Source organism: Camelus dromedarius, chromosome 2, assembly GCF_036321535.1.
Source record: "Camelus dromedarius isolate mCamDro1 chromosome 2, mCamDro1.pat, whole genome shotgun sequence".
Lineage (NCBI taxonomy): Eukaryota > Metazoa > Chordata > Mammalia > Artiodactyla > Camelidae > Camelus > Camelus dromedarius.
Window position 1 is genome coordinate 40,993,537 of NC_087437.1, and position 18,588 is coordinate 41,012,124.

The window sequence follows — 18,588 nt, forward strand, 5'->3', positions numbered from 1 at the left end:
CAGTGTAGGAGGAAGGAATTTTTTAAATAATAAAATTATTATCCTCTTATGCCAAAAGAAATGCTCATGAAAGGAAATATAGAGAAGAAAAATGTATAAAAATACCCAAAATCCACTTGCTTAAAAATAGCTATTTAATGCTTTGAGGCATTCATGTTTATCAGTGTGTACATGTTATCTATATCATTGACACAAGTCATTACATACATTTATAAAAAATGGATGGCTCTATACATACTTTTTTGAATTTTAAAAAACTTTTTACTTAGAAATTATTTCAAACCTACCAAAAATTGTAAAAATAGTTCAAAACACACACATATACATATAAATATAAATATCTAAAAGTCTGAATAAAGAATATGTAAATGTATATATATATCCTTTATCCAGATTTTACCTAACATTTTGCTCCACTTATTTATCATTTGTTCTTTCTTTACATTATATCTGTATATCTATAAATCTTTTTATTATATCTGGATTTGCAGTCATAGTTGAAAAGAAGCCAAGTTATAGAGAAATTCACTCATGTTTTCTTCTAAGGACTTGTACAGTTTGTGTTTCCATATAGACCACTGCTTCATTTGGAGTTTGTTCTTGTGTATGTTATATGGAATTCATTTTATTTTTTCCAAATTTATTTTTTCAAACTGTCACAGCAGAGTTTAGCTAAATTATTATCTGCCCAGTGGTTTGCAACACCACCTTTACTGGATATTAAATTCTGTATGTATTTGGGTCTATTGCTAGATTTTATATTCCATTCCATTGGTCTGTCTGTTCATTTGCCAGTACCTCTCTTTTGATTATAGAGGCTCTGTAGTAAGTTTTCATTTCTGGTGGTTCTATCCCCAACTCATAGCTTTCTGTGCAGTATTTTCCTAGCTATTTCTTGCATGTTTATATTTCCATATGAACTTTTTAGCAACTTGCTTAGCTCCATAAAAAAACTTGTACTGTATTATTGGGGCTGCATTAAATTTATAAATCAAATTAGGTAGAACTAGCATCTCAATGTTGAGTTATCAGCCAAGAATGAGGTATGTTCTTTCCATTTGTTTAAGTCAACTTTGTGTCTTTTAGGAGTGTTTTATATTTTTTTCTCCAAAAGATTTACCTCATTGATTGTACAGCAATTATAATAAACTAGAGTGACAATAATTTAGTTGAAACTCACATAATTGTGAACAAAAAAAGGCAGATGCACTATCAGTGTTAGGTAGATAAACCTCCATTCTCCCAGTTAGAATCTTTGTTGGGGATCTGATGGCAACTGTGGTTGCCAAGCCTTTTTGGCCCTCCTAAATACTGGGACACAAGTCATTGTGATGCTGGGTAGTACCTATGGGTGGGGTCAAAGTATTATTTTGACTGGATTCAGAAATAACTCTCAATTGGACAATGGGTTGATAAAATCTTGTAGGTGGGTCATTTTGAGCCAATACACAGCCAGTGGTTGTAACTGATCCTGCTGAATGTATTTGTGGGAATAGATATTTTAAGTTCCCAGTGGAACACACACTTTAGAGAGGCAGTATGGGTTTTGAAAGTGGCAATTCCATAGGGCACCTCTTATTTGGATAGAATGTTTAAGTATGAGGTTGGAGTCAGGGGAGGAAGAAAATCAGAAAGGCTGAAACATAACACGATTAGTCCCTTTTCACTCTTCTTTTTTTTCTTTCATGCCTGCCTCTTGGAAACTAGCTACTGGTATTTGCAAGTAGCAAAAAGAGTGGGACTGAGGGGTGGGAGACTTTAATCTGTTGTTTCTCTTACTGCCCAATTACGCTTGCTGGATCTAGAAGGTTACAGATATCAGTAATACTGAGCATGGATATGAGGTGACAGCTACACGGGTAGTCTTGGTATGGTCCACATGCCAGGGAGTGAGAGAGATGTTCTAGAATGGTGCAGTGTATAAATGAAAGAAACTGCTGAGCCATCTAGGGATGGATCTGTCCAGATGGTGTTGATTAGACATGGTGAGGACTGGAAAAGGGTGAAGGGTTTGCTTTAGGGACTCATTACGCCATTCACATTGCTGTGGAAAGAGAACAGCAACTCTGGTAGAGAAAGAACATCTCAGACCCTGGGAGGTCAGCGGTTGGGGAGGCACCACTAAACTCTCCTGCATTAAATGTCTCTGGAAGAATGCACAGGAAGAGGATGCAGGTGGTAAGATGGATTTACTCTTATACCTGTGGAATTTTGAACCACGTATTTTACATATTCTAAAAACTATTAAAACTTTAAAGATAAAAAATTGTACCTAAATCTGGAACTAAAATTTAGAAATTAACCTTCCCAGGCTGTAAAGCAAGGGTGCTACATAGTAAGAACTAAAATATAAAAAACAGTAAGAACAAAAGTTAGATTTTCTTTTAACAGTGACATACTCATTAATTCATTGACTATTCTAGCATGAAAATGTTTCTGGGAATGAATATATACAAGAATAGTGTATCCTGTTAAATCAACTTTATTTTTATTCAATATAACTGATGAAGTCAACAGATAAATATATTTTAATATAACAAAAAGTTATAATTGATAAATTTACCATCTACATTTTAAAATATTTCACAATTACTTTAATATAGTCAAAGACTTAATATTTCAATTTTACCCATTTTTGAAATGTAAAATGCACAATTATAATAATACCCATTCTACATATCTTATAATTTTAAAGTTTTAGCTAAAATGTATGAATCTCTGCAGGTAAAAGCATGAGTTCTCTTATACCTAAGACAAATAAAATGTATTACTAATAAAATGCCACTGGACTAAACAATGCCATTTCAACTATTTCCTTTTTGGAGAGGAGGATAAAAATAGTAGAGAACTAGTAATTTGTATTATATTTTGTAACAAGCACAAGAGTGCTTATTTATAGTAGGTATTAACCACAATAAAGAATTCCTCTCAAGAAAGATCACAACTATGATTTATGATAAGCTGTACAGTCATCAATGACTATAATTTATGTTCAGAGTTTGTAAGATAAGCTTAAGTCTATCAATACCAAGACATAGTTTTAGGGACTTTATATAAGTAAAGGAACCTCTCTTTCAATTGTAAAATTGCTTTCAGCCTGTCCTAAGGAGAGAGGAATAGTGGTGGACAGTAAAGTTTGGCAACAAGTATGTTTTTAGCAGGTGAAAGCCGCATATGCGTTGCTGTAAGATGCATCTTTCATGTGAGGAAAACGTGCTAATTAGATGGATACAGCACTTTTCAGGCACTTGACCTCACTTGGTAGTTAAGTTGGTATTTAGATATTTATTTAATGGAAAAACATTGAATTATATAGGACTTCAAGCTACAGAACATCTGTGTTCCGTAAGCTAAATCCAATGTTCCCTACTAAAATCAAATAATGCCATATATCCAATTCAGAGGGAAAAAATTTAAGGGATTAAAGTTAACAGATTGAATTTTCTCAATTTTAAGATTTTGCACAATAAAATTTTTTAAGCCTTTGTTGGCTGTTACCTGTCTGAATGTTAGGAGAAAAAAAGGCTTAAAAACTATGAAATATTATGCCTAAATGATACCAGAAGATTTTGAACTATTGATCAGTTCAATATAATATACTGTTTATGGAAATATGCTTACAGTTTGTACATATACTGCTTAAGAGCCATATTTTCTCAAAGTAAATTTGTTCCTAGTTCATATTACAGAACTCAATATGTAAACATTTTAATGTACCAAAGAAAAGCACTATGAACTTTTGTTCTGTTGTCCCTAAATATGTTTGAGAATCACCATATCATTGTCTGGCTCTAAAGCTATCTTTGGGGTCCATGCCAAAGAATGCTTTCAGATATATCATTAAGGATAAGGTTCTAAGGTAAGACTACCAAATTCTATTATAAAATGAAAAAAATACGGTAAGAGTATAGATTGTTACCAATGTTCCCATTTTTTCTTGAATATTTAGCATATAGTTTATATGTGTTGATATTAAGGATTTTTTATTTGTATGTATCACTGTATTACAACTTGGGAAAATTTTGCAACATACTTTTAGGCAGTTAGCTTTAAAATAATGAAACTTCAGCTCTTAGCACAAACAGCCCTGAGAACAATGCATTCAAATTACAGCTCAACTAGAAATAATCTAATTGAGAAACTTTAAAGTACAAAAACAAATTCTGGAAAAGTTGTAAAATAAAAAAAATTACCAACATTTGAGGCACTACCAGACTACAGTACTTTTAAGAGTTGGAAGGACTTTGTAAAAAGAACAAACATACAAAGCTATGTGTGCACGTGCACACACTCACACTGTGCTATAATGAAAAACTGTATCCCCAAACTTTATAGTCTGAACATTTTTTTGCAGCATCTCCTATTAAAGATATCATGCTCTGGCTGCAGGAGACTTTTGGTAATTCTTATAAAGCATTGGTACTGAATTTTGTACCATAAATGGAAATGGATTCAAGAGCTTGGTTAGCAATAATTTTAAGTGACTGACAGCCCTTGGAAGGGAGCATGAAAGAAATATCATAATTATGTTTATGATGCAAATGCTAAGTCAAAGTAGCAATAATTTGATCTATTTCAGAGGGTATACAACTTCTTAGCAAGTAAGGTATGACAACGTCTCCACAGTAGAGATAAAATATGTTGTTCTAGAAAGAAACAAATATTCCACTTATTACCATAATATTGTATATAAATTTGTGAAATGCCTGCAGACAGGTGTTTTCACTGTATAATCTATCAATGTGACAGTCTACCTTCTATACATAGTAACTTTGATATTTAACATTTGCTACAAAAGGGTACAACAAATACTAGGAATCAACTTTTAACATTTCTGATGTCAAAAAAGAATGAAGTCACTTCTATTCTGTTAAAAAATATATGTTTCCCTGCTTCCTTTTAATACAGTTTATAAAGCTTTACTAAATGAAATATTTTTCGAGAGAAATATGTATTGACTTATGTGAAAATAAACAGTCCCATGTCTTTAAAATCTATTCTTATAATTATATGTCAGAGGAGTATTTATACTTCATTATAGTACTTAAAATGAAATATTTATGCATAAATAGCTTTTGCCATTCAAGGTATGATGACAGAGATGCATTGTTACAATTTAATATAGGCTTATCTCACAACTGAAAATATATTTATGTGAAGTTTGACAAGTTAAGAACAAGGGCATGCTAATCTAGAATTAATACTAAACCAGAACACTAGTATGGTTAACTGGGGTCATCTGAGTGACCAGCAAGCAGCACAGACTGATAACTTTCTAGAGTTCTTGTGGGTAACAGTGCCAATCAGTCGCATGTAAGATACACATCACAGAGTGCTAAAACCTAAAGCAGTATGTAGCAGATACTGAAATGGAATACTGGAAAGAATTTAGCCTAATTACTAATTGTGCTTCAGATGGGCAAAAGCTAAAATGTTATACTAAAAATGACTGGCTACAACCTCAATATTTTTTGTGCTTTAGAATTCCTCTTGCATTTCCTTAAAGTACTGCTTCTTCTCCAAATGGGTTTGCTGAGGCCAATACAAGATTTAAAAGTATGTGAAAATTAAGTAACTAAAACTTTGGGATCTTCTGTTCTTAATGCTATTTTGAGTCACTGATGAGACCAGTTACAGCATGACACATATTTTCCTCTAGACACTAGGTACAAAGGCCTTTTAGAGGTCAGAGCATGATGGAAGAAGTCTTACAACCAGTCTTAGAGAATGAAGGTATTACTGAAATGTGATTTTGTTCTAAGTTTCACTGCAATATTATGATTGTTATTGAGTCAAAGGTCCTCACAAACCCTGTGACAATGTCTAGAATTCTGGAAATAAGAGATATATGATCCAAAAGACTAAACAGAAATGTAGCAGAATCACCTAAAATTCTTTCTTGAATAATTCAGTTTATAGAATTTTTCTCTAGTTATATTTCACATATGGAACTGAAATAAGTCACATGATAACCAGATAAAATACATATACTTCTTAAGTTAAATAATAATTATCACATAAAGTAACTTTTCTTCCATGATTCACTTTCACTTTGGAAAAAAATAAATTGAACAAATGATCCAAATCAATTTCAAGTAAGAATTTCCAGTTTTTGTCTGATAAATAAATATTTTGATGTTAAGGAAGCCTACTTAAAAATGGTTGGAAAGGAGTGACTCCTGCAAACACTAACATTTATTCAACATAATTGGTAAAAAGCACTGCATTGTATCCTGTAAACCAGGTCACTCCTTTACATACAGAGAGAGAGAACACAAGTTAAAAGCAGAAACACAAATAGAAGGAAACTTTCTATTTTTATGCTGATTACAAAATCCTCAAATAAAACCCTATAGATTAAGCAACTCCCTTTGCCACTGTCCTGTGTCTTCTTTACAATAAGACTTGCTAACAGTCATGTAGCAGTTTAATGCCTCTGTCAAGCACAAGCAAGAACTGAAATCACCATAATACAGGTTAAGTCTGCCAGCAATTTGGCAAAGAAAGACCAAGGTAATACAGGTGGCTGCACATGGCTACTAAGATTTGACACTTTTTGATAATATGATTTTGGTTTAAGGATCTATACTTGCCACACTCAGGCTGAAGCTGTGACAATTCCAATCCATGATATTCTATGATACTAAGTTTGAAATTACTGCAGAGCAATTCAACTTAAATGTGGTACGTCAATACCACTAGATGCTACATTGTTTAATCTAAAACCCTGGTTTACTTATCATTTAACTAAAATTCAGGAATGATCTGCTCAGACAAATCACATCTGCCAAAACTATCTTGTCTGTTTCTTGGGCTTACATACTGAAACCGCAGGAATGTTATAGGAAAGACACCTACAAAATTAAAAAACAAAAGAATTATACACCTTGATTATTTTTTGAAATTACTAGTTGCCTGCAAAACTAACTCAGCACAATTTCAAAACAATTAAAAAAGAAATGAGGTTGCTTATGAAGGCCATAGCTTTGGTGACAACTTAGAACCAAACTTTAGATCTGCAGTTGATCCAGACCTAAACAGTTTGCTGATGCCTGATGTTCCCATTTATTTGCAGGGCTTTATGGCTACAGCATATTCTTCACTCATTGCACACATGACAGATACCTAGAAGGGGAAAATGCAGGCAAAAGTTATTCAGAAGGCATTACATACATAAGAATATACATAAATATACCTAAGATATATTTAATTCATTGTACACTGGATATATTTGTAGATACTTTATACATATTGACTTTGGAAAGAGGTGTTCTAAGACCAAATAACTTACTTTCTTTATAGTTTTCTAAAGCAGAATTTCTCAAATTGTGGTTTTTAAGACTTCCAGGGAACAGGGAACATAAGAGCTATAAATGTTTTAATACTAGAGTAATCACCTTCACTCTTTAGTATTCTCATAGCATCCTTTCTTACCCTTAAGAACAGTTCACGCTGATCTTCAAAACAAGTTTGGGGCTGACACTGTCTATGTAGCAAAAAATGAACTTTGACTCTTTGGTAATGGGTCTCTAAGGGGATACTGGGAAGACTGCCTTCCAGAGATCATTTTCAACATTTCAGCAGTATTTAAAAGCTATATTTCACATAGCTTTTAAAGTTTTTATAGAATGGTTTAAAAAAGCAATATTCCCATAGGTCTTTACCTGTACATCTTCACCTGCATTATATTTTCCTTCTATTTCTTTGCCTAGTTCACCTTCTGGCAGCTTAAGATCCTCACGAACTTCACCAGTTTCTGTCAGCAGGGAAAGGTAACCATCCTGAATGCATATCAGCTATTGAAAGAAATTATAGCATTTGAATCAATTAGGTTATATCTACTCCTTTGTAATATTTACATAGTTATGTGGCAATCCACATTAATTTGTACAAGAACATAGTAATACATTAAGAAATTTTTGGTGCTTGAGAATGGTAAACATACAAAAGCATGAAATAGGTACAGACAAAAAGTGTAAGTTCATTCCTCCCTGTACTCTCCCTTCCCCCAAATCTCTGCATTATTAAACTGTTTAGGCTTTAAAAAAGTAATTTATTTATTAAAATTTTTTAATCAGTCTTTTTTGTTGTTGTTGTTGTTGGGGGGAGGTAACTAGGTTTTTATTTAATTTATTTATTTTTAATGGAGATACTGGGGATTGAACCCAGGACCTCATGCATGCTAAGCACACACTCTACCACTGAGCTGTACCCTCCCCCCTAGTTTAGGCTTTTTTAATTGTGTATCCTGAAGCATTTATATTTATGGACACAATATAAATACAGTTGCTTAAAAAAATGAGATATTGTATTTTTCAGCAAGTTGTTTTCACTTAGTGTGTTTTAGAAATCTTTCCATATTGGAAAATGTGGCCCAACCTTAGTCTCTTTAATCTCTTCACAACTGCATAGATATACTGCAACTGAGTTAACCATTTTCGCACTAATGGGCATAAAAGTTATTTTCAGTTTTTCACAATTACAAAAACCTGTGTTTTATAATTTGATTATGAAACAAGCTGAAGTGGAAAATTTTAGGTCTCCAGCTCACTGCTAACAACATTAGATTTTTTTTAAAAGACAAACACTAGCTTATTGATGTCATTAATGAAACAAAGTCATCACATAGTTTTGATATCATTAAATTTTTTTCATTACAGGTATAAGCAAATAGGCAGGCCAAATCCATTTATTCTAAAAGCATGTATGCCACCAGTGTGCCTAGAATTCTAATGGGTTTTATAAAAAGCAATCACCCAGAATACCAAATGCTAGCACTGACATACACAACAGAAGTCCAAGACATGGTCCTTGATCCCCTCTAACCACGATGACATAACACACGCACAAAACAGAGGTAGAGTTTCAAAGCTCTCCTCCATGGCAGGACGAAATCTGGCAGTTGCTTTCCACAGGAACCCTACCTAGCACAGGAGATTTCAGTTTTTGTACGAGTCTACAGTCTCAAAAACAAAAAACCACCCTACAAACACTTTTAGTTAATCTACAAACTACAAACACTTTTAGTTAATCTTTTGGTCATCCAAACATTTGTGAGGTAGTTGGTAGAAAAGTGGGGAGCAAGATGGTTACGATAGAAGTGTAATTTTTAAACAATTAACCACAGGCTTTAAAAGCAGATCTTTTTTATTTTGGCTCTTTTAGCAAGTCCCTGAAGTAAAATTTATCTATTTCAAGAGTTAAAGGTTCCCACTCCTTAGTGACTGACCTTTAAGACAAATAATAATACTAGTATTTTGATATTTATATGATATTTTATTTTTCAAGAGTTAAGAATTCATAAAATAATTATAAAGTATTTCAAATACAAACGTGTAGACATTATAAAACATCTAGTAAAAAATGTATAAACATTATACATCTTATGAAAATAAATTGCAATAAGATAAAATTTAAAATTTCAGAAATAAAACTAAGCTATAGAAAAATAAAATTAAATAATAAAAATGAAGTATTTCATCTTACCTAAATTATTAAAAAAAGTTCAGATATAGAGAAAAGTTGCACAAATAATGCAATGAAATCCCTTATCTTTTACCTAGATTTACACTTCGTTAACATTTAACCACATGTGCACTTTTTCTCTCTCTGTATATATGGAATATATAAATTGTATACCGTACATATTCTTATTCTTTTCTTATTTTTACTGAATCATTTGAGAGTAAGTTTCAACCATTATGACTCTTTAGCAATAATACCTCAGTGTGTTTTTCCAAGAACAAGGACAGACTCTTATAAAACCACGGTTTATTTTTCAAAATCAGGAAATTCAATATTGTGAGCATATTATTCAACATATAGTCCGTATTCAAATTTGCCAATTGTCCCAATATTGTATTTAATAGCAACTTTTCCCTCTCAACTCCAGGATCATGACTTGTATTTATTTGGCTGTCATGTCAGTTTAGTCTCTTTTAATTTGAAACAGTTCCTGATCCTTTGTCTTTCATGACATTGACATTTTTTGACGAGCACAGGCTCACTGTATTATAGAAAGTTCCTCAGTTTGAGTTTATCTGTTTCTTAATGATTCAGGTAATGCATTTTTGGAAGGATTACTACATAAATGATGTGTCCTCAGAGTATCACACCAGGAGGCCAAATGATGTCAGTTTGTCCCATTACTGGTGATATTAGCTGTGCTCACTTGGCTAAGATAGTTATCTGCCAGCTTTTTCTACTCTCATGGTACCATTTTCCCTTTTATAATTTTCAATCTTGAAAAAAAAAAAAAAGCTAATGGTTGCTGAGTTCCAAGCATATTTCTGGGCAACTTTTTCTATTTCCCCTCAAAGCCCTCTCTGATTCTATAGAGTTAGAAGGAGAGGATGGTAAGAAGACAATTATATGTCAATTCTAACTATTCCTTCTGATCCTTCACCTTTAAACAAATCTACTCAATTGATAACTTTGAGGTGTTTATGACTTTTTTTTTTTTTTTTTTGGTAGTGAGAACAATCATTTTGTTAATAGCAAGCAAGGAAACAGGAGAGGGCAGGGTCAGAAAACTTGTAATATAGGAGTCTGGCAAGCAGTGGTGTACCAACCTGCTGAATGACATATGAAGTTATACCATACCCCCAAATACCAGTATCAGAATGTGGTATCTATTATATCCTACTAAAAGAATCCAGTGTACAGGGCTATTTCTCTCCATAGGGCTCCTTGGAAAAACACATACTTCCAGGTCCAGGATAAGTATACAAGATGAGAATGCATGGTGCTATCAAAGACCACTAGGTCTGTATCAAAGGAACTCAAAGAGCTAACCAGAAAAAGGTCCCTCTTGCCAAAGATGGAACAATTTGGGAATTGATAAGGATAATAACTACAATGGATTGAAACACAAATGTGTTTAAATGCTTCTATTCAAAGTGGAAAAAAAAATTTCATTGGTCATCTTCAGTAGATGCAAGAGAAACAACTAATTCTGAATACTAATTAAAGGGGGAACTCATGCATTTATATTGGCTTTCCTATTATATACTGGACCACAAAGTAAACAAAAAAAAATTGATGAACTAAAGTTTATAGAAGTGTTCTGGCTTTTTTTTTTTTTAAGAATAAAATTATTATTTTGTCTCTCCTAATAAATCCATGGATTGAGGCAATGATTACCTATCTAATAACATCACACACAAAAAATCAGACTTAACTACCTTGATGGTTGCACAGAACATCACCTATGGAATTGTTCTTTGAAGAAAAAGGAGGAAGAAAATAGAAATCTAAAATGGATCTGATCAAGACTCTACATCTAATTTTCAATTTTCAGGAAATATATGGGACAAAGGAACATGTTAAACAAGGAAATGCAATTAGCAGAATATAGACTGTGGGGAAGTCTACAGATCAAATGATCTAGTTTCTTCATCAAAAAATGAGAGAGAGAGAGAAGGGAGGAAGGAAAGAGAGAAGAGAGGGACCTCAGGGCATGTAGGAGAGAGGAGAACCTATAAAACAGATTTAAGAGATACCTCAACCAATTTCAACATGTGGACCTTATTTAGGACCTGATTTAGACATACTATAAGACAAAAAAGTAACTATCACATCCAAAAAAGTAAAAAAACAAAGACAATTAGGAAAATGCAGATATTGACTGGATATTTGACAATATTAAGGAATTATTAATTGTAAGGGTGCCACAGTGTGCTTTGATTTTGTTTTTTACAGTCCTTATCTTTAAAAAATGCATAATAGAATATTTACAGATGAAATGATAAATGATATAATATGTGGGATTAGCTTCAAAATAATCAGGTAGAGTGTACAGGAAATAAAGCAGGTGGTGGGATACAGATGAAACAAGATTGACTATGTAATGATAATTGTTGAAGCTGGCTGATGGGTACATGAAGTTCATCATATTTTGAAAATGTCCACAATAAAAAGTAAAAAAGAAAAATGTATATCAGAATTCTAGAAAGAGCAGTGTAGCCACTAAATTGCTGGAGACACAGGGAACTGAGGAAGAAAAGCATGAACTGAAAGGAAAGATGGAGAAGAGCTAGTGACTGCAGATTCTGTCCATGATGTGGTCAGAATAAGCACGAACACTGAAAAAAGGAGAATTATGGAGAACATTTTTGCCTGTATTTGTATTATTGATATACAACAGCAGGAGGCTGGAGATGGCATGGCATCACTGCAGGTGCCTTCTTAGCCCTAATTTCTGAATTTAATTTTATTTTATTTCTCAATCTATTCCAAAACAGATAGACTTTTAGGTAAGACCTCCTCCCTTCTCCTTCTCCGGTTCCTCTCCCCCTAGCACTCTCAAGCTACTTCCTTAGAGCTGCTGGTCCCTGGGAGAGACTGAATGCTTGATCATTGTTACCATACAACTCAAGCAAATAACACTATCATCAGCTGGAGTGTTATCTGACCCACCAAGCCATGAAGGTGAGTATGCACGGCAGCACTCCATCATCAAGCTGGAATAGCATACAGGAGGTCAACCTAAGCAGATCCGAAAGGCATAAACAAGTTGTATGAGAAGTAGCTCAGACTCATAAAGGACCTTCTTCTGCAGTATTAACAGCTTCTCCCTCAGCTCATACCAGTGGCTTTCTGGGGAGTTGCCTATGACCAGATGACTGAAAAAGAAAAAAACTAGGATTGGTCTCTAGGTGGTTATGAATGGTCTGATGAAACTATTCAGAGGTGACCCTGAAAGATAGTGGGGGTGAGAAGAACTTCATATACTGGATTTGAAAGAAGAGAGAACCAGAGGTTTGGATTTACACTGATTGTGGGCAATGGCTCTGAGTCTGGATGGAAGGTCAACAACACTGAAAGAACAAGATAGGAAAATTGCTGACAGTAAGGTCTGGGGAAGTGGTATGTGGAGGGATCTCTCCAGAAAGTTAGAGAATGTGTTCATATGAATGCTTACCAAAGGGACGCACTACAGAGGAGGTGGACAATTAGGTGGACAAGATGATTCTGTCTGTGAATGTCATTTAACTTCTTTTTGTAGTCATCCCAGTCCTTGCTCAATTGGCTCATGGAACTCCTGGCCATGGTGGCAGGGCTCAATGACACAGGTTTTTTCTCACCAAGGCTGATCTGACTACAGCCATTACTGAGTACCTCACAGTACAGAGTCCTTGATATGGCACCATTCCCCAGAGGGAACAGCCAGCTGCCTGGTAATACTGTACTCCTTCCATGACGGAAGAGGTGGCAGTTTGTGCTCACTGCAATAGATCTTTACTCTGCATGTAAATTTGCCTTCGATGCCTGCAGTGCTTCTGCTAAAATCTCATCTGCAGATTTATAGAATGTCGCATTCCCGTCAGTACCTCACATAGTATCATCTCTGGCTAAAAAATTCATTTGACAGGCAAAATAAAAAGATAACAGGACAACACTCAGAGAATTCACTGGTCTATTGTACTCCATCATTCTAAAACAGCTTGCCTGTGTGGACTGGCCTAAAGAAGACTCATCTTTGCCACCTGCTGGATGATATTATATGGACCTGGGTGCTGTTTCACAGGTTACAATACATTCCAAAAATGGTACTATTTCTCCCATAGGTAGAATACACGGGTCTAGAAACCAAAGGTAGGAGGCTCTTCTCCCTATTACTCTTAATGATACTGTAGCAAGTATTTGTTTCTTGTCCCTGCTATGCTGGGATCTGCTGATTTAGAGGTTTTCTATTCCTAAAGAAAGACTGCTTCTATCAGGGAACACAAAGATTCCACAGAACAGGTAAAAATTATAAAAAGACTTTAGGCACAAATAATTCAGAGCATCATTAATTTCTTTGTTGTTCTATTTTAAGTTGCAACAACAAAATTCAACTCCATATCCGAAAGGCATATCACTTATTTGAAGAATATACTAGGATTTAATACTCATAGTTCTGGCAATTCACCAAAGATCCACGATATATACTTAAACATGTCTTGTACTGGTAGGATTTCCTTCTGAAAAAATGGTCTTTAAATGACAGATAGAACTTTGTAAATACAGAAAAGGCATTTAACTTGGGTTGTGGTGCACATGAACACAGAACTTTCTAAGGAAATATGATTCAAGTGAGTACCAGAGTTTGAACAAGCATGTCTATATTTAAGAGTCTGGGGATTCCCAAAGGTGTTTGGGTGCATTTGTATTTTACATGATCACTGAGCCTCAGACAACAATCACTACTTTTGGGAGAAGTGATGGAAATGAGCAATTCTAATCCAATATCTTGGGGTGGAATTCAGGAGACAATTTTCTTTCATTCTGAACTCATTTTAAAACACATAAAGTTAAAACTGTAAATATTAATATGTTTCTTCCCCTAAACAAAGACTTACTTTTTAATTATTATAATGAACATATATATATATGTGTGTACAAATACAAAGGACTACATGTAGCCAAATAATAAGTAGGAATTTAATCAAGGCACTTGGATAGGTGAGTGAAGACCACCATAGCACAATAAATATAACCAGAAAGGTTCATAGAACTAATTTTTTAAATGAACAGAAATAAGTATTCTATGGTGACTTGATAATAAAGGGATGTGATCACTGAGTACCTACTATGCAAATCCTGTTCTAAGAATTGACTAATTAAACCTCACAATGATTCCATGATAAGTTTATCATTCTTATCCCTATTTTATAAATAAAGGCAGGTGAGAGGTTAACTGACTTGCCAGCAGAAGTCACGCAATTAGTAAGTGCCAAAGCAAGGATGTGGGCCCAGGCTGTCCTGCTTGAGTCACTGTCTTATCCACTCTGCAACACAGACTACACACCAAGGCTGGGACTAGGGTGAGGCAAGTGAGGACTCATTTTGGGTGCAAAACTTAAGATGGCACGTGCACGTGCGCACCCCCCGCCCCAAAGTGATCAAGTTTTAAAATTAGAATTAATGCAAAAATTCTATGGTGAACAAAGTATCAACATTTTAAATAAAGACAGGATCAGAATTACTGATTTTTCCTTTTGACTTAGGCCTCCGTGTGGCTTGCCATTGTTACTGGTCCTGTCTTTATTTAAAATTTTGTGCTTGAGGCAAGGGCTTCACTCATGTCATCCCCCTCACCCTAGCCTAGGCTCTGCTATATCCCAAAACAAAACCAAAACCAAATTTATTTTTTATGTTAAATCTTGAGCTCCAATCAATGATAGGCTAATTTGATCATAGTAGTTATCTGAACTACTGATACCATCTTTCTGAAATAGTCAAAGGCAAAAGCATTGTATATTGAATGAATATTAATGAACAGTGAATATTCAAAGCATTCACATGTTAGTATGAAAACAGAAATCCACTTTTGGCAAGGAGAAATTCTATACTTAGCCTTAGTTGGCTGCACTATCTTTATCTCATCGAATAATCATGTATGCCTTTAACAAATGTTTATTGAGCACCCACTGTATGCCATGTCTAAATTGGGTGCTCTAAGAATAATGGAATGATTAAGTGGAATTTTCATACTGGAAAAGGGGAAGCAGGAAAGAACTACTTTGTGGTACATATCTGCTTATGAGGTAATTATAGGGTAGATTTTTTCACTTAATCCTCATATTATCCCTGCTTTGTAGATGAGAAGACTGAGGCTCAGAGAGGTTGAATAATTTGCCCAAGGTCACCCAGCTAGAAAGTGGCAGAACTAGATCCAAACCCAGATCTGCCTTACTTAAAAAAAAAGCAAACAACCCACCTCCAAAACCTTGCTATTATTATACTAAGACAATTCACATTTCTACAAAGACTCCAAAGCAACCTAAAAATGTTTATGATAAGTAGGAAAATGAAAATATAAAACTGCTTACTAGATTAAAACTGTGTAAAATATGTTTACATGTGGACAAAAAGTAAAAGGAAATCATTGGATAATTGCAGTTAATGGTAACATTTTTAAAGAATTATACAACACAATATAAAGTATAGAAAGTAATCAATTTAAATTGGGTAAAACAAATCCAGGAATCACATTTGCATTTTTCACTATGCAAAATGAATAGAAAAGAGTTCTATAGACAGTATGCTTGATAAAGAAATTGAAGACTTTCAAGAAGACTTTAGTTAGGATTAATCTGAGCTCCCACATCCTATGAGGTCAATGGTTTGGTTGCCATCAGCACTCCAAACAACAAAATGCTATCATTAAACATGACTTATCCAACTGTGTAACTGGAACTAAAACTTGCAGTTTATACCTATAATTTAACAAAAGGTCACAGCATGGTCACTGAATATAAATAAAACAATTACAAAGTTTTTTTATTTTCTTTACCATACTCAGTGACCATATACTTTATCCTTTGTATTTATGGCTTTCAACTTATTCTATTTAAGAATACCAAATTCTGACACACATTAATATACAAAAACTTGCTGGTGGAACATGAAGTCCAATAAGTTCTTAAAAGTCTTAAGTCTGGTAAGGGAAAAGAAATACCTGGGAAGGAGTTATCTAAACTTGAAATAATCTACAACAAAGGGAATAATAATTTAACTAAACATTAAACTCACAATATGGAGTCACTTGTTCTGAGAAATAATAAGTGTTCAAATTTTTATAAATGCAAGAATGTTAAAAGTGGCAAACTAGCAATCATCCTAGATAAGGCACAAGTGTTAAATATCAATATCACTATTTCTCCAATTTCTAAGCTAAGTGGTAGCTAATAGTTAGAAAAACCTAGAAAACTACTTGTGGGTGTTATTAAATTACAATAGAGAGCAGAGGGTATTTGCACCTTTAAGAAACAAGGAGAAATTAGTACTTACTTGATAATCATTTCTCTTAATATTTGGAACATCCATGTTGTGAGTAGAAGGGCAAATATCTTCATACTTTTTGCCCGTGAAAATATCAATGCCAACAAGGTGAACCTAACAGAGAGGAGAGAACAGGAAACCTGTTTAATCTTTGCCAAGGTATCACTCATTACATACACAAGAGCACAATACCAACGCTGATTATGGCAGATTCTTTCTGCTTCCAAGGTCATCTAATTTTACTTTCTTAAAAAAAAAATGTACTGGTCATACAATTGAGAAGCAGTGAACAACTAAACAGTATCATGACATATCAAGCAAGACCCAATAGCAATATACAGTTCAATTCAATCGTAAAGTGCTTAAGAAAAATGAAATTAGGTTTCTTAGAATGATGTTAGAACAAGTTTTCTCATTTGTAAAATGAATAGATTGCCTAAATCACTAGGATTCAGGAAAGTTTCAGTTCCTAGTAAATGAAACATAAGGGCCCAGGAGGGAAATGCTACCTTTCAGTATTCAAATAGCTGATCACCCAGTAATTATGGGATGAAAAAATTGTGTTATTATATACAGTTGTAAGTACAGAAACCTCATGTTCTGTAACGGAATGCAAAGGATCAAAATCCCAATGCCAAGACAGTCCTGGAAGGGCATTTACCTTGGCATGACCGTGCTTTCCAGTTTTCGAAGTTGACATATCCACTATTTTGCATGGTCGTCCTTTGAGCACCACGAAGCCGTTTTTGCGCAGGGCCGAACACTGCATAGGGTAAGTGCTGGAAGCCCCAGCATCTCCAGTAGTAAAATCAATTTCATCCGCCATGGTAGGCTGGGGGAGATGGTTGCTTTTCTGAAGGAACTATGCAAAAAGTTTGCTTGCTTTTTAACAACTGGCATGCAGGCAGGCAAACGCCTCATTTCGGATAGGTTACGAGCCAAGCATCATGGATCTATTATTTTTGCATTTATAGAACACCCACCTATAATAATGGGGACTTTCTAACTCTGGCCTCTACAAACTTTTCCATCCACTAGTCGGGAGGTGGGAGGGAAGTCGCAGAAGAGCTCGCTGGGGGTGGGGGATACCCGCCCAAGGCGTTCACCTGCGCTGAGGGCTGGAAATCCCGGCCCCCACCGTCCCATCGCAGGAGAAGCCAAAGACCTTTCCGCACCGCGCCGCCCGCCCTCCGCGCCGCCCGGATCCCCACGGCGGGGGGCCCAGCCCAGCCCAGGCCGCACGTCCCCGCGAAGGATGAGAATAACAGGACCTGGCTAGCAGCACCCGGCCCTTTGGCAGCCGGCGCGCACTCCTTCCCCCAGCCGGCCGCGCCGTCACCCCGACCTCTCAGACGCCCCCTGTCCTGCCCGCATGCCCGGCCCGGCGCCGCACGGGCCTGAGCCCTGGCGGGTCCAGCGCTCGCCTCGGTCCCTCATCCATCCTTCCTTCCATTCTCGGTCAGAGCTCGGCGCCGGCTGCCTTCCCCGGCCCTGCCTTGCTCCGGTCCCAACCCCACCAGCTTTTCTCTATGCCTTCACCTTTCAGCAGGGGAAGAGTGCCTTTCGCTTGCGCACCCGCGCCGGTCCCCTACAGCTGCGGCGGCGGCAGCGGTGGCGGCCGCGGCAGTTCCGAGAGACGGGGCGGGGCCGCCACACTTTCCACACCCCGGCCTCCCCGCCCTTTCCCACCCCCACCCCAGTCCCACTTCCGGGATAGGTCCCGGCGCGTCATAGGAACCGCCCTCCCGCGCTACCATTGGCTATAAGGTTCTCGAGGCCCCGCCCAGTCACGTGAAGAGTGCCCTGGCAACCCCACGTGCT

General features: G+C 35.8%; 1 protein-coding gene across 2 annotated transcripts; it reads right to left on the bottom strand.

Moving 5' to 3' along the window:
- Positions 1-2,466: 2,466 nt before the first annotated feature.
- Positions 2,467-18,444, bottom strand: EIF5A2 (eukaryotic translation initiation factor 5A2). 2 transcript variants are annotated; one of them, XM_010976299.3, is made up of 5 exons: positions 18,307-18,444; positions 17,429-17,599; positions 16,777-16,881; positions 7,665-7,796; positions 2,467-7,125 (listed from the first exon to the last, which is right to left on the bottom strand). In XM_010976299.3, the coding sequence occupies exons 2-5, from the start codon at positions 17,591-17,593 to the stop codon at positions 7,066-7,068; spliced, it is 462 nt and encodes a 153-aa protein (XP_010974601.1). In that variant the 5' UTR covers positions 17,594-17,599; positions 18,307-18,444; the 3' UTR covers positions 2,467-7,065. The 2 variants fall into 2 exon arrangements, with proteins under 2 accessions (XP_010974601.1, XP_010974600.1); XM_010976298.3 differs by having other exon boundaries at positions 17,429-17,629; positions 18,307-18,410.
- Positions 18,445-18,588: the final 144 nt, after the last annotated feature.